Below are 27,116 nucleotides of genomic sequence, written 5' to 3' on the forward strand. Positions count from 1 at the left end.
CTGTGTGGTTGAGGGTTCTTCCCTGGCCCCTTCAGTTGACAGCAGCCATGCTATCTGCATGGGGGAGATTAGCCAAAATAAAACCTGGCTTCAGTGGAGAGCTTTCAATATTCAGACTTTTCCCATAACCTCTGACCTGTTCTCCCCCAGTTTGAGGCGAGAATATTTTTGTAATTTTGCTGATGTTAAACCCTAATCTCCTGATAGCTAATGCATGTAGTGCATACTATGCTATTTGGAAGAGCTTTATACATACTCACTTAATTTTCCTAACAGCCAAATGAAGTCATTACTGCTACTTTCTTAGTTTTGCAGATGAAGAAACTGAGGCAGAGAAGAGATAAGCTAGTAAGGGGCAGAGTTGAATCCAGGAATTTGGGTGCTTCATCACCATAGCCTTCTGCCATTCTGTGAAGTGCCCTGCCCATTTTGGAGTATCTATCCAAATGTAATATGTGAATGCTATCCAACAATTCCATCTCCTGGTATTTAGACCAGTGAACCACTTATGTGCCCAAGATGGCATGGACCACAGTGTTCTTTGGGACACAGTTGTCAGCCTACAGAACTCCAGCCAAGATACACGTCATCAACCCAAGAACAGACAGGTTAGCATGGTATTGCCATGCCACGCAGCACTGAGATCATTGAGCAGTTTTTAAAAAATGATGCAACCTTTCTGGGTTGGCTTGACCTTGTAAAACTGCCAGAACATAATATTAAGATAAGACAACTGCCTGGCAAGTATATATAGGTTAATGTCATAAAACCAACAACATTATAAATATATTAGTAGCCCTGCGCAGTAGTTTACCAGTAGCTCTTCGCCTGCTGCCCCACCCTCCCCATCCCCCCTCATACCTTGCTGCCTGCCCCCTCCTATAGTTCTCCACCACCTGCTTGTAGCTTGCTTCCTGATCCGTGATCCGGTCATTACATGGTCGGTCTTTAAACTTCATGGTGTAACAACCATTTGCATATTACACCTTTATTATATAGGATTATTATATAGGATATTTAAATGACTAGATATGTCCGTGGATAGGAAGATGCCTGAAAGGACAGCAAACACCTCCTCTTGGGAAAGTACTGAGATGAAGGTTAGTGCTTATCGGAGGCTTTACCCTTTATGTGTTTTAACGAATAGGAATGTATGCTTTTAGGATTTGTAAGATTCCAGAGAAAACATTTTTAAAAGAAAGCACACAGCTCAAAAATGCAAATCTTGTCTTCTTTGCCGTTAACGTGTTCTTTCACCAAGATTGTCTGTGAACCCCACCACGGCCCCTTCTCCTAATGCCAGTCATTCTATATTGGTATCCAGCTCTAGCAGAGAATGATAAATCTGTCTTCAAGGGTTCTCACCTTCAGAGGAGCCACGAAACATGAAACATGTCTGACTTAACTGTTCTTTCCTTCATAGTCAGCGCCCCATGCCTGTGGTGACTGAACCAACTATATGAGTCAACCAGTGTGTTCGTCAGTGTGGTCACCTGTGGGCATCACTGTCAGGAAGCAGTCACCTGGGGAGGAGTCATAGATGTCCCACGAGGTCCTCAATGTCACTTCAACTCTGGACTGCTTGATTTGCCCTTTCTTCCTTCTTCATCCTTAGCGGTGGACCCTGAGAATGGGGCTATGAGGAGTCATGTCTTGTAAATTATGGTTACAGATGGCTGGTATACCAGGAGAGATTTTTAGACATTAACTGGTATATCACTTAAAAAAAAAATCACTGTGGTAACCCACAGCCGAAAAGGTTGAAACAAACAAAGCCTTTCCTTGCAGCCTAATGATTGCCATCTTGAACACCAATTATATAACAGGGTTTTCCTAGGCCCCTGACATGCATTATTCTAAGTCTTAGAACAGCATCATTATCTCTTTCTACAGATGAGGAAACAGGCTCAGTACCTGGACCAGGTAAATGGCAGAGCTGCATGTAGATTTGGCCACACAAAGCCTGGGTGTGGTCCTATGATGCTTGCTGGTCAGGAGAGTTTTCCAGCCAGAGAGCCCCTTCTCTGCCTCACAACCCACCTTGTCTGGGTAAGGATCCTAGGAGTGTGGAGAGCAGGGGATCATCCCTTTGCCATAATGACTATTTCTAAGAAAGCTGCAGGTCAGCCATAAAAGGACTGAAGTACTGGTACCTGCGACATCATGGATGAACCTTGACAAGATGCTCAAGGACAGAAGGCAGCCACACAGGATCACATATTATATGATTCTGTTAGTATAAAATGTCCAGAATAGGTGGTTCCACAGAGACATAAAGTAGATTAGTGGTTGCCCAGCGCTGGGTGTGTGCTCCAGGGGAGGATGAGAAGACGGGGATGTGAAAACTAAGGGTTGTAGGATTCCTTTTGAAGTGCTGAGAATGTTCTAAAATTGATTGTGGTGGTGGCTGCACAACTCGGAATATACTGAAAGCCATTGAGTTGTACACCTCAAAGTGGGTGAGTTGTATGTAAATTACATCTCTTTAAAATTGCACATTCCCCATCTTTGAGAAATTTACTAGACCAGCAATAAATGCACAGAGTATCTTTATTTAGGGGATGCTTCTAAATCTAACACTCTCTGTCTCTTATAGCATTTCTCCCCCACCTCTTCCCCACCCCCACCCCGAAGCCACACGTTTATATGTTCCCCAACCTTGTTCATATTTTATATTGATTCAAGGACAGTAGATGAGATCATGAATACAAATTGCCTTCTAGTTGTGAAACACCATAAAAAATTTGAAATTGGATTTAGATTCCCTTCTTCCTCCCTTATGCTTATATTTAGCCCTGAAAGTTATTTGGAAAATAATCTGGGGAAATATCAACTTTTATCTCAAATCACACCCAGAGCTCCAGAGCAGACGTCAGAATGGGCTGAGTAAATGCGTGGTGATAGCAGGGGGCTTCTCTCCGCCCGTGTTGTGCAGGGATGGAGCGTGTCACCATCCATTTTCCTGGTTCTCTCTGCACTGTCTGACCCACACTTGCTCTGGCTTATTCCTTGATTCAGTAATAACTTAATAACACTCAGCAGGCTTAAACATGTTCGTTCTTGTGCAAGGTGGCTAGCATGAAAGTTGCCCTTTTGATTTTTTTTTAGATACGTACTGCTTTCAACCTTGTTAAGAACAACTTTTCCATTAGATATCCCTATGACTTTTTAAAAAAATATATATATATTTTATTGATTTTTTTACAGAGAGGAAGAGAAAGGGATAGAGAGCTAGAAACATCGATGAGAGAGAAACATTGATCAGCTGCCAGTAGGGGATGTGCCCGCAACCAAGGTACATGCCCTTGACCAGAATTGAACCTAGGACCTTTCAGTCCGCAGGCCGATGCTCTATCCACTGAGCCAAACCTATGACTTTTAACTAAATACAAATACATGTCAGCTCTGACCTGCTCATACCCAGTAGAACCCTCCAATTCCTCACCCATCAAGTGTACCTGTCACTTAATCTGGGATGGAGGAGTCTATTTGCCACCCTGCAGATGGATTTTCTTCCTCTTCTGTGCAACCAATTTACCGTCTACATCGAGAGGAGCCTATGATGCTTTTAAATATGACACATGTTAACCAGGGACCCGCCTGTGGTCCAGCCTCAGCATGGTTGCATTTAAAATGTCTTATAACAGTGGTCGGCAATCTGCGGCTCATGAGCCACATGTGGCTCTTTGGCTCCTTGAGTTTTTAGCAAAGGCCAGCTTAGGAGTATCCTAATTAAGTTAATAATGTACCTACCTATGTAGTTTAAGTTAAAAAATGTGGCTCTCCAAAGAAATTTCAATCGTTGGATTGTTGATATTTGGCTCTGTTGACTAATGAGTTTGCTGACCACTATTCTATAACAACAAATAACTGGAAATGCAATTCAAGTCTTTATTAAAGAATGTCAAAAGGATCCAATTCATCATCACAGACCGAAATGTCTTAAAATTCTCTTTTTATCTCGCTGGCTCCATCTTCCTCACATATCCCTGCAGCACTCAAACTTCCCTTGCAGCCCACAGACACTGACCCACACCCAAGTGTTTTTTTGATGCTATCATACAACTTCTTCAACTTACAGTGTTTTCTACCCTTTTCGTGGGTTGGTTGAACCTCAGTTCCTGCACACACTCTTCCTGAGAAAGGGAAGTGTATTCTCCTAAATTAAAAACTTTAACCCTGATATTCAGAGACCCTGCAGGTTTCACATAGGGAATGCTTTTTGTTTTCAAAGACTGAAAACAGAACATTGAAACAGAACATTTTGAGATTAAGGAAATGCTGTGGGGACACCAGAAGCAGCAGGTGTGGCCTCAGGGGGCAGGACTAGCTGGAGTTTGTGGGCAGAATGTTCCATGGGAGGGTCTACCAGGCAGGGCTGGCCTCCTGGGCCCACAGTCTGTGCCTTCACACAGGGCTCAGTGCCCAGAAGGGTCCCAGTGCTCGGTTTATTGTGCTGCTATTGCCCTCCTAAATACTTTAATCATATTTGAACAAGAAATCCCTCATTTACATCTCTCACCAGGCCTGCAAATGACACAGCCAGTCCTGAGCAGAGGCCAAGGTCCTCGGACATGTTTACCTCCCATCCCAAGTCTCTCTCTGACTACTCACTTCCTACTCACCGAGCAGTGTTCAAGTGCTGATGAAACCTTGACCTGTTGTCAGGGGAATGTGTCTCTGGCAAGCTGTCTCTTGGGGTATTTAGAACAACCTGGAAAAGTGACAGGAAAGAGGGAGAATTGGTTCTGAGTGTTTAAGGGGCAGTTAAACCCATATGGAGATACCACTGTGGTGTTTAGATCCAGCCTCTTCCACCCAGAGCTTCGCTGTGGCTCATGAGTGTCTTCCCTGTCCGTCTGGGCTCTGGCTGTCCTGCCATCCTCTAGGACTGGGGGTTCTCAACCAGGGCTGCCCTTCCCCGGGGCATTGACCATGTCTGCAGTCATTTTTGATTGTCACCACTTGGGGGAGGGTTGCAACTGGCATCCAGTGGGTTGAAGCCAGGGATTTGGCTAAATATCCTACAACATACAGGACAGACCCCACAAGAAGGTGCCGGGCCCACATGCCAGCAGTGAGATGGTAAGAAAGCCTGTCTGAGTGTCACCATTGACCTATGAACCAGGAGGTCACAGTTGGATTCCTGGTTGGGGCACATTCCTGGGTTGTGGGCTTGATCCCCAGTATAGGGTATGCAGGAGGCAGCCGGTCAATAATTCTCATTGTTGATGTTGCTGCCTCTCTCTCACTATCTCTTTCTCTCTGAAATCAATAAAAATAGATTAAAAAACAAAACAAAAAGAAAGAGGTTAACTGAAAACAAAGTGGAGGGACAGGAGGAAGAGAGGAGCTTGATGATCAAAAAAGCATGCTCTAAGGAAAGCCTGGCTTCCAGAACTGAGCCTGCACTGGCTCATACTGTATAGAGCTGGCTTCACACAGGCGCAGAGGGCGCTCTTTGCTTTCCAGGTGCCGCTGGAGTGAGCGCCAATCCCAGCCTTGGATAGGCCCGGGAGCAGCACCATGCTCCTTCTCCTTCTCCATTTCTCTAACTCAGACGAGTCCCCAAACAAATGGTGATGCTGGGCACCTTTATTTTTCAGATCCACGTGGCATGAGAGGATGACAGACTCAGGAGGGCCTCAGAGGCGCACCCTGTGTTTCTTATCCACGCTGCTCTCCCAGAAGGTTCCTGAGAAGTCAGACACGGTGCTTCGCTGCATAATATCTGGTAACCATCACTAGCCGGTGGCCCTCTGAAATCTCCCTGCCCATCAGGTTCTTTGGCCCACAAAGGCATGACTAAAACATCACCTGGGAAAACTACCTGGGAAGTTTATTCCAAGTAGCCAGTTGAGCAATTAAATCTACAATTTTTTTCCCCCTAAAATATTTATCTGAGTCACTTCCTGGATACATTTAGTGATCATCACTTCATGTTGTAGTTCTCGGTTAGGCAACTTCCACACTGGTTGTTTTTCCAGATAATCCTCCCTTAATTTCCTGTGGCCCATGGGAGTGTGTGAATAACCTCACCTCAGACCACTTACCAGTATTGACCTCTTCTTTCACTGTTCTTTTATTGCTATCCCCAAACTGCCTAAATTCGAGTCCCTACTGCTTATCCTCTTCGGGTGTGCTGGTCAGCGGAGAAAAGGTTAACACCAGGCAGAGGTGCCCAGTGGAGGAAAAGGAGGAGCCTGGAATTCTTCCTGGGCCAGAGAATAAATAGCCCAGAGCTGACTCAGAAGTTGTACTCCTCCCTCCCTGCCTCTTCTCCCTACCCCCCCTCTCTCACCCCCCACAAAGGATTGATGCAAAGAAACTAGAAGAATAATTGGGTAGGAAAGTGGAATCTTGTACCTGGTGCACTTGTTTTCTTTCTTTCTTAGATTATGGCTCTAGCCTTGAAAACACGGAGGCCCCAGTGCTTTGTGAGGACAGACAGAAAACTCCTCTTCCCCTGATCCCTTCTTCCAAGTCTGGAGAGTGGGGCCATCCTCTGAAATGGCAGCAATTCCTTAGCCAGAGTCCTCACAGGGCCTGGTCTCTGTCTGGATGCTGGAGTGTAGGATGTGCCCTCAGCCTCTCCAAGCCCAGAGCCGAGCCCATCTCTTTCTTGGGGTGTGTCTATAGCCATTCAGAGAGAGAGAGAGATAGGCACAGCTCCACTCCCGAGCTTCAGAACAGGGCCCTCTTGTCTCTCCAGGAAGCCCCAGAGTTTGGACATACCCTATACTCATCCCTCTCCCCCTTCTCTCCCCAACACACATATATTAACCAAGTTCTTGTGAAAAGTTGGAGGCGGGTCTCAATCTGTGGCCTGCAGGCAGGTTTTAAAAACAAAGGTAGGATTTTTGGGGGAGGTTTCCAGCAAGTAGAGGGAGAAAAGAGAACCACCCACAAGGTACAAGATACCACTTCGCTGTGCAAATCTCATTTCTGGCTGATTACTCAGATCTGTATCGCACAAAGGAAAATAAATCGTCAGCTAGGAAGAAGCCGAGGATCACTGAACTCTGATCCGTCAGAATGGAACACCGGAGCCCAAGAGAGCAGAATGAGTTCCCCGGAGCCAGCTCGTGCATACTTTACCTACTTTCTTAAAAAAAGCCATGCACACACACAAAAAGAGCAATTCATGCTCCCTAAAAAGGAATCAAATAAAACAGATTCAAAGGGGGACACAGGCTGATAGGAACAGGTGGGAATGATTTATGGCCAGCAACCTCTTTGATGGCTTCTCAGGAAAGCTCATTTTTTGGTGGTTTAGTCATCTGTCTGAAGGAGACTCAGCCACGCAGCTGTGGGTGACGGACGTGTCCTTGCATGTAGGCCTGTCTGCTCCTGGCTCCAGGGACTGTTATTCAGGCGCCTACCTGGAGGAGGGGGCAAAGAGGGACACCCGCAGTTGCCACTCAGCACATTCATGGTATTGGCACCGAGGAGATCCCAAGTTAGATGAGACATGGACAGGGAGAGAGGGCAGGCTCTGAGTAGCCCCAGGTATCTCCAAGGTACAGGTCTCAGAAGAACATAAAGTTCTTCTCTTAGTGGTATCTGGGATTGCTTGCCAAAAATCATGAGATAAATAAGACAGAAAATATAAGACTGTTTCTAGGATGGACTGAGAAAGGTGTATTTTTCCAAATACAAGACTTTCTTTCTGTATATATAGCACATTCCAATTCATTTTCTTCTTTTTTAATTTAAAGTCTTTATTGTTTAAAGTATTCCATGAGTTTCCTTTCCCCTCACTGACCTCTTTTTCTCCCCTCCTACCCCCAGCACATGCCCTCATCCCCCTACTGTCTGTGTCCATTGGTTATGCTCATATGCATGTATACAAGTCCTTGGTTGATGTCTTACATCTATGTTAATAACAGCACAATTTACAATAGCTAAGATTTGGAAACAGCCTCAGTGTCCATTATCAGACAAGTGGATTAGAAAACTGTGGTACAGCTACACAATGGAATACCATGCTGCTGTAAAAAAAAAAAAAAAAAAAAAAAAAAAAAAAAAAAAAGGCATTCTTACCATTTCCAATTCATTTTAAACGACCTGAAGGCTACCCAGAAAGCTCTCTGGGACACACCAGAACTTCCTGCCCCATCACAAGGGGGAAAAATCCTAAGGTGTAAATGAAATTCCTGGGGCTTTACCAAACCTATTCACATGACCCCCAGTTAACCATCACCAGGGAAGATGAAAGCCTTCTGAGAAAGCTTAGGTCAGTTTCTGTGGTGACATCAGTCACATATGCACAGTACCAGCCTGGGAAACCTACATTCCAGATTCCTTCACCCTCAGAAAGGCAGGGCACTTGCTAATCCACTTCATTCTTCTCTCTTTTGTACCATAACTTACATTCAGCTCTAAGTACTGTTCAAAGTATATCTTTGAGAAAGATAAAGTGACTCCTAAGCAAATATGAAATTAACATTTCAAAGGTTTTTTCAACTCTTTAAATAAAAAGGGAACCAGAGAGTATTGCGACCTGATCAGAGAACATTCGAAGAATTAGGTATTAGTAGACAATTTAATAAAGGAATCTTAGGCTAGGATTGCTGAGTTAGGTAAAACAGTGGCTAATGTTAGGGCAATAAACCAGAACTTAAAGAGTTATCTTTTCTGCCAGACACAGAGATTATTTGCAACTCTATTGGACAAAAATCTACATGTAGTAACTCCACAAAAGGGGAATTTTAATCAGTAGTAATTATTGAGTGGAACTAAGTACATTTCCCTAGAATCTAGGGCCTAGATAATTCTTTGATGGATCTCTGCCCACATATGACATTGAACGAAGTATTATCCACGTTTTGGCTTATTTCTAAGTTTTAGATAATTTTTCATAATAGCTTTGAGATTAGATACATTTTCCATTCTGTATGCTCCATCCTTACCCCCCGCACAGTCCCGGGGTAGGCAGATAATATACTTATTACCCATTTTTGTTCATAGCTTTATGAGTTTTTTTTTTTTTTTGTAAAAATACTTAATGTAATAAAAATGTTCTTATTTCTGTATCATCAGGTCAGCCCAAGCCAGAGATAACTTGGTATAAAAATGGTCAAACCATAGAAGAGGGCGACATTATTTCCAGTTATGAATTCTTTGAGAACCAGTATATCTATGTGTTACATCTCTATGGGTAAGTGGATGAGCCTCTCTGGACTATTTGCTAAGATCCTATATCCTGTCATGTGCTGGTTACCAAAGCTGGCTCCTATTTGCTTTTTGAGTCCCAGTTAGATGCTATTGGCAGGCATCAGCCTAGGCATCCGGCAACGAGGATCCACCTGGTAATTGATCATACTCCCCTATTAGGTGCCATCGATAGAATTAAAACTTTGTCTAGAATTTTATTCAAGGTGGTCTAGCCATTTTCATTCATTAAATGAGCTTTTCATTTATTATATCTTCCATTTGGAAGGTTAAGAAGCACAATAGGGTTTCAGCATTGCCATCCAGTCTTTCTTGTGTAAAAAACGGAAGGAAGAAGTGACTGACCAGGATCCCACAGCAAATTGGTGATGGGATTATTCTAGGAAGTAGCATGGTCCAGCAGAGTGGTTTCTAATTCCTTTTTTCTCCCCCTGGTAAAAGTTGGATGAAATCAGGAAGGCCCACACACGAAGCAGGGAAAATGAGAACTTCTCTGCTTGAAGCTGGGTGGGTGTCTGTGTTTTTGGTCCCCATGGCTACCGAATTGGTCTCAATGTCCCTTATAGGGGCTGAAGAGCCTGAGGTTCTGCAGAGCATGCTATGAAAATGACTGGCAGGCACTGTCTTGTGCCAATGGCCTTGGATCTGAGAGAGAAAAACAAAGTAAGGCTTGGGTCTGAATTCTGGCTCCACCATTTTCTGGCTGTGTGATGGTGGCCAGTTATTGACCCTCTCCAAGTCTCAATCTCTCCAAATAAAAGGGTGGCTAAGAAAATGAAATGATTTAATGCTCATAGAAGGCTTGATACATAGTAGCTGTTCAATAAACACTAGCTTTCTTATCTCCCTATCCACTCTTTTGTTTCAAAGTAAGATCAGAGATCATGGTTGAAATGCTTGACTCATCTGGCTTACAGTGTATCTGACCTTATATCTAAGACATCCATATATCCATCTAATATTTAGTTTTAATAATATTCATAAAGCCAAAAACCGGTTTGGCTCAGTGGATAGAGTGTCAGCCTGCCCACTGAAAGGTCTCAGGTTTGATTCTGGTCAAAGGCATGTACCTTGGTTGCGGCCACATCCCCAGTGGGAGGTATGCAGGAGGCAGCTGATCGATGCTTCTCTCTCATGAATGTTTCTAGCTCTCTATCCCTCTCCTTTCCTCTCTGTAAAAAAATCAATAAAATATATTAAAAAAATAATAATATTCATAAAGCAGCTACTCTATGGCAGGCATGCTGCTTAATTTAAGGGATATAGATGAACAACATCAACAATGTCCTTACCCTCATACAACTTCAAGTTCAGCATGGAAGACAGTGGTGAACAAATCATGCCACCTTCTCCTCTCACTTCCATATACCAGGAGGCAGCCCCACGCCCTGAGCTTCCCCTTCATCCATGGGTTAGATTTTCCTGCTTCTTCTTCCCAATTTTGCCAAAGCCTTCCCCTCTCTCTTCACCCCCTTCAACTTGGAGTCCACCTCCATGGTTCACATACAGTATTAGTCACCCACAGATCCATCCAGCCTCAAACATTTTCTTTCCTTTCCACAGGCCTCCTTTTTGGTGTTTATTTACTGTCAGGAGTGATGGACAGTTCAGTAGACTGTGGGCCTCTGAGGGGGAGGAATCCTGTCTGTTTCACCCTAATGCACAGTGGTCATAAAAGGCTTGTTGTGTCGAAGTAGTTCACTAAACACTAGCTTTCTCATCTCTTGAAGTTAGTCTTTGGGTCATTTAATGTGTTCCTAGATAACTTCAAAGATGTGTCTGTATTCCTCAAGGGCTTTTTCTGGTTTAACAATTAACTTGCAGTCCTGCTCAGAGGCCAAGAACCCTTGGCCTTATTTTTGGACCTGCTGATCCTCACTCCTCATACCACTCCTGTCTTGTGAAACTGTGTACTTGGGCCAATGAGCAGCTTGGAGGAGATGGATCAGTGATCTTGGGACCTCCTCATTTCCACAGGTCAGGTGTGCTGGGGAGGCAAGAGGAAGGGAGAGCCAAGCAAACATTCCAAGGGAGGGAAACATCAATAACGTGTGTTTTGCCCTGTAGAGGGATTTTTTTTTTCTTCAAAAGTTGTGGGTGTTGGGAGGAAGGGAGGAAAATGCAAATAGATGTTTTCTACCTCATAGTGAAAGCAGGCTGCAAGCCGCATATACAAATGGGGAACTGTGGTCTTGATGAACACAATTTAAAGAAAGGCAGCAAAGTGACAGATAAAAATCTGTCCAGGAACCCACACCTAGAGAGAAAGAGGAGGCCTCTTCTGTCGGTCACAATCGAGTCCCGCTGTGCTGAAAGGAGCACAGATTACAAGTGGGGCCACAGAGAGGGCGAAGCAGCCCCTGGCTCTCCTTCAGCTCAGCCCTGGTGGGGACGAAGGCCAGGAGCAATGCCTGGTCCTGAAATTCAGTCAGTCCCTGCCTGGGTACAGGGAGGGCTCCTGGAGGCTGAGCAGTGGGAAGGAGATGAAGGGCAGGTGAGGCTGGACCCCGAGGGCCCCAGGTGCAACGGTTAAGGAGCCTGTCCCTTTCTCCTGAAAATGATGCCCAGTCTGTGAAGGGGTATGGGAGCAGCAGAGGGCCATGGATGGGAAGATTTGCCTTTTCAGACCATCCCTCTGATTGTAGTTTGCGATCAGATTGGAGGGTGAGTCTGAACAAAGACAGCAGGAGGGGTTAAGGTCAAGCATGAGAGACGTTAGGCGGTAGAAAACCTTCACTTCTCCAGCATTTCCCACAATTCCAAATTCCTTCCCTTCCCTCCTGCTCACATGCTGTGTGGTGGTCAGATGGAGCAACTGACCACTCTCACCAGCATCAGGCCCAGTCCTGCGTGCCCATTTCAATTCCTTCACCCGAAACGTGCCCCCTTTCCCACTTTGTTCTCCAACCCTCCAGAGCACAAGCACAGGGATCCCAGGGCTTTGTGGACCAGTCCCTGCCCCCTGAACATGTTCCTTTTCCCTGACATTTACTGTCTCACTGCTATTACCGCCTCAGAGGAACCATCCCTAAGCACCTTCAATAAAATACTTTAGCACTTATCTCATGTAATTTTTCTTTACAATTGTTTTTTGTTTTGTTTTGTTTCTGTCTGTGTTCCTAATGGACTAAAAGCTCCCTGAGGCCTCTGTCTCCCCAGTACCTAGAGTGACTGGCACATAGCATGTGTTCAATAAACATTGGTTGCATTAAATTAGTGACTTCTGTGTCATTTATGTCCTCTCTTTGTTAGAATGTCAACTTGTGGGGGCAGGCACAGGGATTTTGATTATTTTGTATCCCCACAGCCTCATGTGTTTGGAAATCATAAAATTCCCCAAAGGCCACTCTCTTCATGTTTTCCACTTGTTAGCTGTGTGGCTGTAAGCAAGTCAATTAACTTCTCTGTGCTTCAGTTTCTTCCTCAGTAAAATGAGTTTTTTGTGATTTAAATGAGGTTATTCATGCATAATGCTTGGCAAAATGTGCATGTTAGCCTGCAACAAATATTGTTATTGGTTAGTAGTTAATATCATATATATATATATATATATATATATATATATATATATTTATTTATTGATTGATTGATTTCAGAGAGGAAGGGAGAGGAAAAAGGAGAGACAGAAACATTAATGATGATAGAGAATCGCCTCCTGCATGCACCCCACTGGGGATTGAGCCTGCAACCGGGGCATGCATCCTGACCAGGAATCAAACTGTCACCTCCTAGTTCATAGGTTGACGCTCAACCACTAAGCCAAATCAGCTGGCAGGTAGTTAATTTCATTTTACTGTCCACTCCCTGAAAGCATTTTGTTCCCAGAATTACTCTAAAATAATTAATGTGTTCCTTATAACACGAGCTGTATTTAGAGCCACAATGCTTTTACGTAGCTAGTGTTGAAAAGTATCAGGATCAGCCGAAACGGTTTGGATCAGTGGATAGAGCGTCGGTCTGTGGACTGAAAGGTCCCAGGTTCGATTCCAGTCAAGGGCATGTACCTTGGTTGCGGGCACAACCCCAGTAAGGGGTGTGCAAGAAGCAGCTGATCGGTGATTCTCTCTCATTGATGTTTCTAACTCTCTATCCCTCTCTCTTTCTCTTTGTAAAAAAAATCAATAAAATATAGTATTTAAAAAGAATAAAAAAGAAAAAGAAAGGAAAGTATCAGGATCAGTGGAGAACTTTCAAAGGCAAGAAGGAAATGGATATTCAACAGGACAGCTGTAACCCAGACACAAGTATGGAAGCTGTTTAGTCATATGCTGAAACCCTGTTTGGATGGCTTTTGGAAGCTGGGGCCCATGACTTCAATAACTGAGAAGTCTTGGCCTTCTCAGTTATTCCTCACATCTGAGTGGATAGACCCCAGGAGTCTGTCTTACATACCCAAAGCCACTCTGGTTTGTAGTGGGCAAAGAGTTCATAAGTGTCTATTGTCTGAGCCAAAGACCTTGGTCCCTAGTGGGGCGATCAGCCTCTTTCTATACACGATCACCCAGGCATCTAAAAAACATGAGTTGGTGGTGGTGAGGCTGGGCAAATGAGTGTAGATGAGCCAGTTAAAAATACCTCCAATTCTTGCTAAAGGTAGAACTTTCACCATCAAGTTCACTTATAAAGAATAGGAGGTTATTTCTGCCAGTAAGAGCAAGGATCTGAAGCCAAGTTGTCTGGATTTAAATCCCAAATTTACCTTGTATGTGCTGAATCATCTTGGGCAAGTCACTTAACCTCTCCGTGTCTCAGTTTCCTCATCTGCAAAATGGGGATAATGGTAGTATCCACTTTATAGTGATGGTGCGGGGATTAAGCTAACTCAGGCAAAGGACTTAGAATACTCTATAAATAATATTGTTTTGCACGTAACTGATTAGAAATAGAACTATTTGGCCCTTACCGGTTTGGCTCAGTGGACAGAGTGTCAGCCTGCGGATTCAAGGGTCCCAGGTTCAGTTCCAGTCAAGGGCATGTACCTTGGTTGTGGGCACATACCCAGTGGGAGGCAGGAGGCAGCTGATCAATGTTTTTCTCTCTCATTGATGTTTCTAGCTCTCTATCCCTCTCCCTTACTCTCTGTAAAAAATCAATAAAATATATTTAAAAAAAGAAAAAAAAGAAATAGGACTATTTGGAGGTAAGGAAGGTAGCATAGTTTGGCAACATTCTCCTTTGCCATTTCTATGTTGGAAGATAAAATATAATTAATGTGTTGGACCAAAGAATCATTGGGTAGAAATAAAGATGACTGAATCTTGCTGTGTGTTGGCATTTCATCCAAGGCTGGAAAGCGTTTTGTGAACTTGGTGTTCCTGTGAGCTTAAGTAGGTGCAATGAGCCTTACGGATGAGTGGCAGGGCTTCCCAGCACAGAGCCTAGGAGGCATCATTTTTCCTGAATGGACTCCACAGGCTGCATCCTGGCCACTCCTCAGACCAGCCCGGAGCATTTCTTGAATGAGTCCTGAGGGTCTGACGAGAGATTGCCATTTATTCTCAGAGCAACAGGTCTGTGCCAGAATCTACCACCTGTCATCACATACTGACTTTGGTAGTAAGTATCCTAGAGGAGTGACTGGTTCCCGAGACGCCATGGGATGCTCAGCTTTTCCTCCCTCAGCCTTTTCTATCGATGGGACTCCCACTGGTTGCTAACACTCAGGGCAAATCAATGTGAGTTTGGGGGCAGGTGACAGGTTGATCTGGGAGCCCCTTCCAAAGCCTTGGGACAGCTAGAGAAAGGTTAATGGACCATTGGAAAGTGGACGTGCACTGAATGTCACTGAAAATGCCACTCCATCCACACCCTCTAAGGACTCAGGGCAGATCAGTTTTGGGGCCACTGGGGTTCAGTCTTTGGAATCACAGCACCATGGGCCGACATTTCTGAGGACTGACAGATGGGAGTCTCGCTGATGCAGTCATCCCAGTGTTGACATTAGTGATCATTTGACCTACTCCCTCGTAAAGGTGAATATCATAAAGAGGTTACTTGACAAAGGCAGACAGTGGGTAAGGAATAGAGGTGGAACCAAATCAGGCCTGTGAGTCCAGGGAAGGGCTTTGCTTTAACTCTTAGGAGAGGAGGCAGGGGTTGCAGGACCAAGAACAAGGTTTGGTTTGGGAACATGTGTCTTTGTCCTGACCAGCCAGCCCTATTTTCTTCATGAAGAAACTGAGGGCCTCCCATGAAATTCCTTTCCACATTTGCCTCGTCACCCACAAGCCCTTCTGCCCCTGCCTCTCCCCTCCATCCTCCTATTGCTCTATGGCAGTGTTCTCTGTGAATTGCTGTTTGTCTTAGACCCTGTGCCTCCTCCCACCTGCCTCCAGACTCTATCCCTTCTGATTGCCCGGCTTACCCTCTCAAAAATGCAGGTACAGTGCCTTTTTTTCAGAAAACTACAAGGTTGAGCCAGTCTTAGCACATTCACACCCCCTTCCCCGCCCCGCCCCGCCCAGGAGCTCCTGAGACATCGATCCCATACATGGGTGGGGAAGGCCAATGCTGTGGATCCAGCCCAGACCTCCTGAAGACCACACCTGAGCCCCAGATGAACCCAAGAAAGGGCTCAACCCCTGACCTGTAACCTGCCTGTATTAGTCAACTCACAAATGCCACAGACTTGAGGGCTTAAAGAACACACATCTATTTCTCACAATTCTCGAGGCTGGAAGTCTGAAATCAGGGTACCAGCATGGTGGGGTTCTGGTAAGAGCCCTCTTCCAGGCTTGCAGACAACTGTCTTCCTGCTGTATCCTCACATGGCAGAGAGAGGGGGAGGAAGGGAAGGAGAAAGGGAGCGAGGGCCAGACCAAGCCAGCCAGTTCTGGTATCTCTTTTAACAAAAGGCCACTAATTCCTTTATGAAGACCCCACCCTTATGACTTCACCTAAAGCCAATTCTTCTCAAAGTTCCCATTTCTAGATACCATCATATTGGGGGGTATGGCTTGAACACACAAATTTTAGGTGAACACAATTCAGTCCATAGAATTGCTTCAAATATGCAAAGTGTTCAGAGAGCTCTGTTGGTTAAGAATCAGAGATGTTGCAGCTCTCTGTAAGTTATATATGGATAGTTAAGAGGGCTGACTTTAGTCATACTGCCTGGGTTCAAGTCTTGACCCTCCTTCTTATTCAGGCATGTGTTTTGTTTTTAAAAAAATATATTTTATTGATTTTTTACAGAGAGGAAGGGAGAGGGATAGAGAGATAGAAGCATTGATGAGAGAGAAACATCAACCAGCTGCTTCCTGTACATCCCCCACTGGGGATGTGCCCACAATCAAGTACATGGCCTTGATTGGAATCGAACCTAGGACCTTTCAGTCCTCAGGCTGATGCTCTATCCACTGAGCCAAACCAGTTTCAGGGTTTTATCCTCTATCTGCCCCTGTTTTATATCTATAAACTGGGAATAATAATAGTATCTTCTTGGCAGGTTTGGGTGAAGATTAAATACACAGAAGGTTTTTGAACAGCGCCTGGCACTCAGCAAATGCTAAGTAAATGTCAACTCTTTTTACAGAGGTCTTCTGTGTTTTGTTAGCTACAGTCACTCTCGGTCATAAGAGTTTGAAAGTGGAATCAGGCTGCCTGCCCATTTCAGAGAAGATAGGGCCAAATAGATATTTGAATTCTTGAATGAGAATCTTTGTGTGGATTCCAGAGCTGGGTTAGTGTGACCGCTGCTTTTATACTATTATAGTAGGTGCTGAGAAGCCAGGCTCAGGCCAAAGACCTGGACTCTACCTGGTAGGCAGGACAGATGCAAAACTGTAAGGGAAGCTTGAGGCAATTATTTAGAACAGATACTGAATCATTAGCTCAGCTCTGAGCCATTACATAATCAGACCTTTTAGTGTGCTGCCACAGGGCCTTTGCCCATGCTTTTCCTGCTACCTGGAATATTCTTTCTCTAGATCAGTGGTTGCTAACTGGTGGCCCAAGAATCACTGGTGATCCTTGAGGTCCAACAGGTTGGCAATCGCTGCTCCAGATAGTCCATAGCTCATTCTCTTACTTCCTTCAGGTTTTTGCTTAAAATCACCTGGTAACAGTCCTTTTTGACCAGCTATCTAAAATAGCCCCACCTGCCCTTACCAGTTTGGCTCAGTGGATAGAGTGTCGGCCTACAAACTGAAGGGTTCCAGGTTCAACTCCAGTCAAGGGCATGCACATTGGTTGCAGGCGTATCCCCAGTAGGGGGTGTGCAGGAGGCAGCACATTGATGTTTCTAACGCTTGATTACTCTCCCTCTCTGTAAAAAAAAACACCAATAAAATATATTAAAAGAAACAAAATAAAATAGCCCCCACCTGCCCCACCATGTCCTTCCTTCCTTATCTTGCTATATTTTTCACATAGCACATGACATTGTGTGTGTGTGCGTATGTGTATATACACATATTTAACAGCTTTATGTAAGAATAATTGACATATAACAAACTGTACACATTTAAAGTGCTCAGTTAGTTTGGTTAAGCTTTGACACATGCACATACCCATGAAGCCATCACACCGTCAAGACAGAGACGATAAATATTACCCTTAATGCCCCCTTACAATCTGCTGTCCTACCCCTGTCTGCCCACCATCCTCACACAATAGCCACTATGCTTTTGGTTCCTGGACACTAGTTTCTAGATTGTTCTAGTCTTTTCTAGAACTTAACATAAATGTAACCAAAGACAATGTGCTGCTTTGTAGCTGGCATCTTTCACGCCACATAATTATCTCAAGAATCATGCATGTTGTTTGTTGTAGTATTGTTGAGCAGTGTTTCAGTGTTTCATCATTTGGACCTGCCAAGAATTTGTTACTCCATTCACCCGTTGATGGACACTTGGTTGTCTCTAGTCATGATGTGTATTTATTGTTATTTATTGTGAGTCTCCCCGAACTGGAATGTAAATTCCATCAAAGCAGAGACTTGTCTGATCTGTTCTCTGTTGGGCATCCAGTGCCCAGCCTCAGGGCCTGTCTCTCAGCAGGTATTCACTAGAGATTTGTGGGAAGAATTAATTATACAGCATTCAATGCTTTCATTACATTCTTCACGGACTCTTGCCCTGCTGGGAGGGGAAAGGCCGATAGGATTCAGGGCACGCTACCCCAAAATATGGCACCCGGGCATACTAAATGTCATTGGTTGAAGATTATTTAAAAATGGCAAAGCAGTCAGGTCACTCTGCACTCCCCACCTTGGCCTTTCTTCCATGAAACAGGCCAAGACTCTCCCAGGGAGGGAAGACATTCTTTCACCAAAGAGGAGGAATTTGGGACAATAAATTCTTCCACACAAACTTTGTTAAACAAATCCTTATCCTCCTAGTTACACCTCCTCCATTTACTTCCTCCAGCCCAAACCTTATTGTCAGTTCTCTACACATTGGTTGCTTCTTTGTCTAAAAGGTATAAAAATAAAGCTGCTTGCTCTCGCCACTTCTTTGGGTCTTAGTTCTTTTGTGAAGGCTCCCATGCACATGGACAAAGTCAAAATGTGCCTGCTTTTCTTCTGCTAATCTGTCCTTGTCAGTTTACTTTTCAGACCCAGAGGGACCCTCAGAGGGCCTGCAGAGTCGTTCCATAGGCAGCCATCTGAGCCCGGGGCCAGGATCGGAATGACAGTGGTCAGCCTAGTGGCACTTCAGAGGCTATGCCATTGGAGGGGATTGTGAAGGGGATTGTGAAGTCAGGAAATGTTAAACAGCCCCCCACAGGAGCTGTCAGAGAAGGCTACAGGGTCACCCACTGAGCTCCAGGGAGTGTGAGCTTCTAGTCACTATGCCCCTTCTCCTCCCTTTCTGTTCTTGTCATTCCCACTCCGTGGGCGGCTGCTCCATCCAGCACAGGACACTCTTCCTTCTTGTTAACCCTGAGCAGCTTCCCCCCAACATGGGGCTGCTCCTCCCAGTCACTGCTTTCCAGGCACACTGCTAGTGACCATGCCCACTCACCCAGGGGGCGCCAGGAGAAGGGAGCTGGGCAGAGGCAGAATGAGGTGGCCCGGTGAAGATGCCACAGAGGGACTCAGCCAGCACAAGGCTCTGAGGACAGAGTAGCAGGCAGAGAGAAGCATTAAATTGTGTCAGGCTCTTCCTTAACCCATCTCTCAGGTGACTTTGGAGAGAGAAGACCTTGGGTCTGGTTTTGTGCATTCCCTCTGCCCGGTCCAGCAATTAGTGTTTTTTTAAAAAAGCAAAGCTCACTCAAGTACTCACAGAGCTGCATGCGGGGTGAGTGTGTCAGGCATGATCTGGGAACTCAGCTCAAATTGAGCAGCAAGGCAAGTGACAGCTGATTTTTTCCTGAGAATTTAACAATGGGTCTTTCCCTCTTCAGAGACCCTTGGAGTCGAAGATCTGGAAGCAACTCGGTCTCAGCACTTGAAGCTGCATCCCATTCTCCGGGGAGCTTGTTAGAATCTCAGACTCCCACCCCCATTCTGATCTAGCCAATCAGATTCTGTGTTTTAACGAGATCCCAGGTGATTCTTGAGCACAGTAATGCATGAGAAGCTCTGCTCCTAGGATGTTTTGAGAGGAGAAGCAGGTTTAATTTGGTTTGGTTTGGTGTTGGGCATGGTAGGTGTTTGATGAATTAGCAGTATCAGTCCTTCGGAATTCTAAGCAAACTTGCTTTTACAAGAGAGCGCTGGGTCATCTGGGCCAGCGTCTAGTGGTGTGTTGTTCTCTGTCTCACTTCCCAGATGCCATGTCTGTCACAGATACTTTACAATTTAATCCAGGAGCTTGTCCACGGTTACAATGTCCCTGGACATTCCGGGACACTCTGCTAGCTTGGTGGCCTATTGGGAGGAGGGGGTGTGGGTGGCAACTGTTTCCAGCTACCCTTGAGTTTTCTTTTGATAAGAGGGTCAGTGCCTGTATGCAATGCCAAAGAATTTCTTTCTTTTCTGAAGTCAATTTGCTCATTTCTCCTTTTTTAAAAAAAATGTCTGGTTAGCCTGCATTGTGCCCAGAGGCTCAAAAAGCTGTCAAAAGCTCTGCGCTTTTGTACCAAAATAGAATCAGGAAACCACTTCCCATGTATGCCCAGGCAAAGATCTCTCCTCTAGCATCAGGTCCCCAGTGCCTGCCTCCTTCACTGCACGCAAGAGCTGACATTCATTTAGCTCAGTGCTTCAAGCTCTGGCTGGCCATTAGAAAATACCCCCGGCGAAGCCCCTCACCCCATCATGCTGCTTAATTGCTTTTTTTGGTGGCCCTGGCACTGGTATTTTTCCCTTTTTAAATAGACTTTATTTTTAGAACAGTTTTAGGTTCTCAGCAAAATTGAGCAGAAAGTACAGAGTTTCCATACAATTCCCATCTTCCCCCCAACACCCACAGACTCTCCCACTATCAATATCCCCCACCAGACTGGGACATGATTATATGGGTGAACCTCCATTGACACATCAGGATCACCCAAAGTCCATGGTTTACACCAGGATTCACTCTTGGTGCTGTCCATCTATGGGTTTGGACCAATGTGTCATGACATGGATCCACGATATAGTCCTATACAAAGCAGTTTCACTGCCCTGAAAACCCTTTGGCAATTTTTAAAAGCACATCATTGAGTCTAATGCTCAGCCAGGGCTGAGAGCTATTGATTTAGTGCCAGGCCCTGCTTTAAGCACTTTATAGGAATTAACTTCCCTAATCCTCATGTCACCTCTGGTGTAGGTATAGTTCTTGTCCTGAGCTGTTTAGTAGCTTGCCCAGTGACATGCAGTGGATGGGCAGCATGTGAACCCAAGTTGGCTTGGTGCTACCTCTGTCTCTTCACCATTACGCAACACTGGCTTTACAATCTGAGCTTCTCAGAATTGCACTTGGGTCAAGAAGACTGTCCCCTGTCGTTGGCTCACTTGCCAGGCTCCTAAGCAGAACTGTCTGCCCTATTCTCTAGGGCCCTCACCTACCAGCTCTACCTTCTGTGATTCCCAATGCCAGCTCATTTCTTGACTGTTCCTCAGGCATGACCTGCTGGTTCCAGCTCTGGTACATTAGCCCGGGATTGCCTCCCCTTCTCCCCATCCTGCCAGAGTTTAATCCTTCCCTGCTGGGCTCAAGTTCCAAGCTCCTGGCTTCATTCCCAGAAGATCCAGGCCACCTTGACCTCCCCTGCTTGCCAGAGAAGCGCTCACTGCCTCAAATGTGCCTTTTGGAATTCAATGGCCAAATCAGCAGTCCCCCCAGGAAAAGAACCAGATCTTACACCACCAATTTCTTCTCTCCTTTCCCAAGCCCCACACAGTGTGCTGTAGGTCCCACAGGATATGTGGGAGAATGGGGTAGTCATGCTCAACCAGTGGCCACAGGCCATGTCAGCTGCCCCGTACACTGTGCACATGTGGCCAGCATCTCACAGAAAGATTTCCATTCCTCCCTCCATGGCTGCTCTGACCTGCTTCCCAGTGGCCTGGAGCCTAAGGTCCAACCCCCCAACTCTGGGGTGGAAAATTTTCCATGATCTGAGCCCTGCCCACCTCAGTTTTCCTGGCATGGCCACAGGTTCGGCCTGTGGTCTTGGTATAAGAATTAATTGCATCTCTTCTCACTCTCTGAGATCCGGTGTAGACAGTAAATCATGCAAGTTGGCCTATCTTTCAGCTCACCACTCCCCCAGGTCCCAAAAAAGAGTGGTCTGTCATTTCCTGTGAGGGTCTGGCTATTGCTTCTTCTGGGAATGAGCAGCCCCATCTCCAACCCCAGGCACATGCCATCTTTCCTGCCTAAATCCTACTGTGGATTTCCTTGGCTGGCTTCAGCTTTTCCGGTCCCAGGAAACCTTCCCTCACGCCTGACATTCCATCCTCTGAATCTCTGATATGGGTCTGACTTCGCCAGCACTGAGCACGTACCGCCCTGTATTGAAGCTGTTTGTATACTGATATGTTTCCCTTATTGGGTGGGGAGTTTCTGAGGAAGGACCCAGAAATTTCACATCATTCTACTCTACACACTGGCCAACACAGCACCTTCCATGTGGTAGACCTTTCTTGTAATATTTTTTTAGCCGTATAACTTAAGACAGTCATATCTTCTTGGGGCCTTGATTCCAACCTCTGGATAATAAATCCTTTCTGTATCAGCCAGGGTCTAACCAGGAAGACAAAAGCCCTTTTCAAGCATTGAGTGCAGGGTTAGATAGGCAACTGAACCAAACTGGGACGGGGGTCAGGGAGCAGTGGGATCACCTCGAGATTAGCATCAGTAGGGATACCACCTCCTGGGCTGCAGGGATTAAGGGCACAGCAAGACTACTAGTTCTGGGTCACAAGTCATGGACAGAAGCTAGAACCCTGGTGGGCCTGTCCTGTGGGACCTCAAGCTACTGTAGAGGCGGAGCCTGTTAGAAATGTCACCTGAGGCTGGCTTCCCCTTCTTCCACCCTCCCACACCTGCATCTCTTTGGTCAAATGCAGCAGGAAGCCAGTGGTCCTGAAAGCCACAGAGATGTGGCATGAAGGGGCCAGCCCCCCTGATACAGAGCAGAGCAGGGAAGGGTCCAGGGAAGGGCACAGAGAGGGTGAGAAGCAGACAGGCCCAGTAGCGGCACAGCTCAGGGACCTATTCAGCTCTTCAGATGTGTGGGTCAATAAATCTGTTTTATTCATTAACCAATTGAATACATTGATAAATGTATAAGGAATCAAAATCTACCAGTTTTGAAATGTATCTAGCTGTTTGTAAGACAATATGATCAAGAAATTCTGTGTGCCTAGCATTAGAATTCTTCCATCTCTATACCCAACAAAGCGTTGGGGCCTGAAAAACCTAAGCTTTTCTTATTCTTTTAGTTATTCTGAGTAATTCAATTAATAAAGTTGATAGCAGTTGGGCAAATAATAAAATACAGACACTTAGTGTAAGAAGAGATTGACCTTCACTTGGTGCTATGGCTGGGGCAAGGATACGGATGTCATCACATAAGCATTTATTGAGCCAAGCCCTCTCCCCCCTCCCTGCTGCCAGGCTCAGAAAATTAACTGCCTCATGGGGGTGGGGAGGATAGAGGGAACTCCAGAGCCCTCCTCACCCCTGCATTCCTGGCCGCATGGATGCAGACTGTAGACATTCCCTCCCCAGATATTGCTTTCTCCTACTGGGAAATGCAATACATAATAAAATCGAATACTATCTGAAATCCAGAGATGATTCCAAGTCTTACCTCTAGCCAATAGTTTCAGCTTCCTCTCCTATGAACTCCGTTTTCAGGGAGCCTGGTCACATTGCAGGTTGAGTTTCGGCAATTTTAATATTGTTGGGAGAGTTTTCTGAGGAGTAGAGAAATGGCCTCCAGGAGACAAAAGGAAGAACAGAAACATGAGATGGGAAACCCACCTTTCAGTTCACAGAGGAGTAACAGATTTTATTTTACTTGTGCCAGTGGAATTGTGAGTAAATAGATGGATAAAATAATGCATCTGAAAACACTATACCATTAGGACACTATAATGATGATGATGATAATGATCCTATATAATAAAGAACTAATATGCTAATTAGACCAAACAGCAGAACGGCCATCTGGACAACCTTATAGACAAAGCTGGGGATGCAAGGGCCAAGCCCCTTGCACAAATTTTGTACATCGGGCCTCTAAATAATTGAAATAAATAGATGGATGAAATAACACATGTGAAAATACAATACGTTAGAGTATGATGATGATGATGATGATGATGATTGAATTGTAGAGATTTATTTATTTTTTTTAATTTTAAAAAAATATATATTTTATTGATTTTTTACAGAGAGGAAGGAAGAGAGATAGAGAGCTAGAAACGTCGATGAGAGAGAAACATCGACCAGCTGCCTCTTGCACACCCCCTACTGGGGATGTGCCCACAACTCGGGTACATGCCCTTGACCGGAATCGAACCTGGGACCTTTCAGTTCGCAGACCGACGCTCTACCACTGAGCCAAACCGGTTTTGGCTATTTTTTTAAAAAAAAAATTTTAAAAAAATATATTTTATTGATTTTACACAGAGAGGAATTGAGAGGGACAGAGAGTTAGAAACATGGATGAGAGAGAATCATCGAGCAGCTGCCTCTTGCATACCCTCCCACTGGGGATGTGCCCACAACCAAGGTACATGCCCTTGACTGGAATCGAACCCGGGACCTTTCAGTCCGCAGGCCGACGCTCTATCCACTGAGCCAAACCAGTACCGGCTGAATTGTAGAGATTTAGAAGGCTATCCATTTTCATAGGTCTATTGCTTTGGTAGCTAGAGGCAAAAAATGATTCCTTACCTTCTTTTTGTACTTGTTACATTCTGTTCCCCAGCCCCTTGTCTTCCTATTCCTATTTTATAGGGTTATTAGTCCTGTGGATATTTCCCCTGTGTTCTTCATTCTTACCCACATTTATAAGCCTTATTCCCACAGCACAAAACCATCCTAAGTTGGCAGGATCCCGAGGGACTTTTAGGATCAGTGCTCCCGCCCCACTTCATCCTCAGCATTGATGGAAGCAGCTTCCTCCTGCCCATAATTAAGTCACCTAATCTCATATATTGAGCATCAAATCAGAATCTCTGGAAGGTGGACCCCATATATAGGTCTTTTTATTTCTAAATCATGAAATTAAAGCCCAAAGAGATTAAGTCATCTGCCTAAGAGGGCACATTAATGACTGTCTCAGCAAAATACTCAGCCCTCCCTGATAATGCCCATCTTCCGTAGCCCAGCATCACTTCTCTGCCAGGGGTTATGCTGTGAGAGAATGATGAGAGCATTTTACATCTTCCCCTCGTGAATAGCTTTAATCAGTAGTTCTCAAAGTGTGTTCCTTGGGCACCGAGGGGATCCCTAAAGCCCTTTCAGAGGGTCCAGTTATCTCAAAAGTACTGAAACATCATTTGCCTTTTTGCCTGTGTTGAGATGTACACTGATGGTAAAACTGTTGGTGTCTTAGCATGAATCTAATGCTATATATAGTTTGTGATCCCAAACTATGCTAGTTATAATACAGTTCTTTAACAGTCACAGTTGAAAACAAAACACAACCCCCCAAATTTCACTTAACAATGTCCTTGATACATTAGTAAAAATAGCCAAATTTTATCACATCGCTACAATTTAATAAGAGACATTTAACACTCAGTTAAAGGAAATGGGAAGTGAACTGGATTTCCTTGAGATGATGGTCATCTTGAGGAAAACCACCTGCATGGTTGTTTGAACTGCAAGCTAAACTAGCCACTTTTCCTGATCAATGGAGTGCAATTTTTTACTTGAAAGAACAATAGACAAACAATGGTTATTCAGCCTTGGGTGTTTGGCAAACATTTGAGCAGACAATAAAGGATCAGTAAACTTGAAGATGATAGATTAAGATTATCCAGTCTTAGAAATGGAAAGAAAAAGAATAGAGAAAAGTGGACAGAATCTTAGAGACTTTTAAAAGAGAGAGAGGAGAGACAGAAGAATATGATAAAAAAAAAAAAAAAAAAGGAAAGACCCTAGTTTGAAAAAGGAACTGCAATGATAGCTTGAAAGCTTGGATTTTAAAAATTTTTAGATATAATTGACATGTAACATTGTAATAGTTTCAGGTGTACAACATAATGATTTGATATTCACATATGTTGTGAAATGATCACCACAGTCATAAAGTAAATCAGTTTGGGGATGTAGTGTACAGCACAGGGACTGTTTTTAACAATACTCTATTGAATATCTAAAAGTTGCTAAGAGGGTGATGGGGCTTTGGAATTGCTCCAACCATATTCTGCCCCCTCTTGAATAAATGCTCCTCAGATTTAGTTAATTTTAAGAGCTTTTTTTTAAAAATATGTTTTTATTGATTTCAGAGAGGAAGAGAGAGATAGAAACATCAATGATGAGAGAAAATAATTATTGGCTGCCTCCTGAATGCCCCACAGTGGGGATCAAGCCTGCAAACTGGGCATGTGCCCTGACCAGGAATAGAACAATAGCAGGATCCTGGTTCACAGGTCAATGCTCAAACACTGAGCCATACCAGCAGGGCAATTTTCAGAGTTTTGAAAAAGTTGACTCAGATAGTGTTCTTGTTGCTTTTATGAAAGAGAATAATTCCAGAAATCCTTACTCTGCCATTTTGCTGATGTTTTCACCATCTGCTTCTACCATGCAACTTAACAGAATTGACTGCATCATTATGATAAATTAATATTTGTATTATTCACCTAATTAGAAATTTGAAATATTTGCATCCTTCATCAGAAGTATGTGCCCTTAATCAGAATCAAACCCAAGACTTTTCAGTTTGCAGACTGATGCTCTATCCAAACCAGCCAGGGCCCAATTTTGTTATTATTAAGTGAATAAATAAATGTTTTCAATTTTTCTCACTTTTAGTGTGAAAAATATTGATAGATATAATGCCTATAAACAAGTATTCTGTGGAGTCCTCAATGATTTTTGAGAGTCTAAAGCACATGTGTCAAACACAAGGCCCGCGGGCCAAATCCGTCCCGCCAGGCCTTGCAATGTGGCCCGCACCGCGCTGTCATCACTGCACTCCGCTGCGTTTCCATCACAATGACAGTTTATGACTGTTCAGTAAACCATTCGGCCCGCGATTTAGGCTGGATTTTAGATTTTGGCCCCTTCTCTGATTGAGTTCGACACCCCTAGTCTAAAGCATCCTTCTGCTAAAATGTTTGAGAACCTGTGGTTTAGACCAATCCAGGAGGTTCAAGCTCAGAACTCCACCTACTTAAGGTTGTATGGGGCTCTTTTCCTTTAATATGGAAGTGATTACTTCGGAAAGTACCTAGAATATTCAAGCCAGGCTTTCACAGCAAGCTAGAGGAATGCTGCTGCTTCCTTCCGCCAAAAGGAAAGACACTAAGGAGGCCTTGTTTAATTGTTCAGGGAATTTCTTCCTGGATGGTTCTGCATTCCTGTCAGATCACTGTGGGTCAA

General features: G+C 44.6%; 1 protein-coding gene across 1 annotated transcript in view; it reads left to right on the forward strand.

Annotated features, from left to right (window-relative positions):
- The window catches only part of ALPK2 (alpha kinase 2), a 101,085-nt gene that overhangs the window by 10,403 nt on the left and 63,566 nt on the right, over window positions 1–27,116 (forward strand). The window contains exons 2-3 of the mRNA XM_036419415.2: window positions 5,607–5,734; window positions 9,043–9,160. Of these exons, the coding sequence (XP_036275308.1) occupies window positions 5,626–5,734; window positions 9,043–9,160 (227 nt within the window). The 5' untranslated portion in view covers window positions 5,607–5,625. The remainder of the gene's footprint in view (window positions 1–5,606; window positions 5,735–9,042; window positions 9,161–27,116) is intronic.

This window comes from Pipistrellus kuhlii, unplaced genomic scaffold (genome assembly GCF_014108245.1).
Source record: "Pipistrellus kuhlii isolate mPipKuh1 unplaced genomic scaffold, mPipKuh1.p scaffold_m20_p_6, whole genome shotgun sequence".
NCBI lineage: Eukaryota > Metazoa > Chordata > Mammalia > Chiroptera > Vespertilionidae > Pipistrellus > Pipistrellus kuhlii.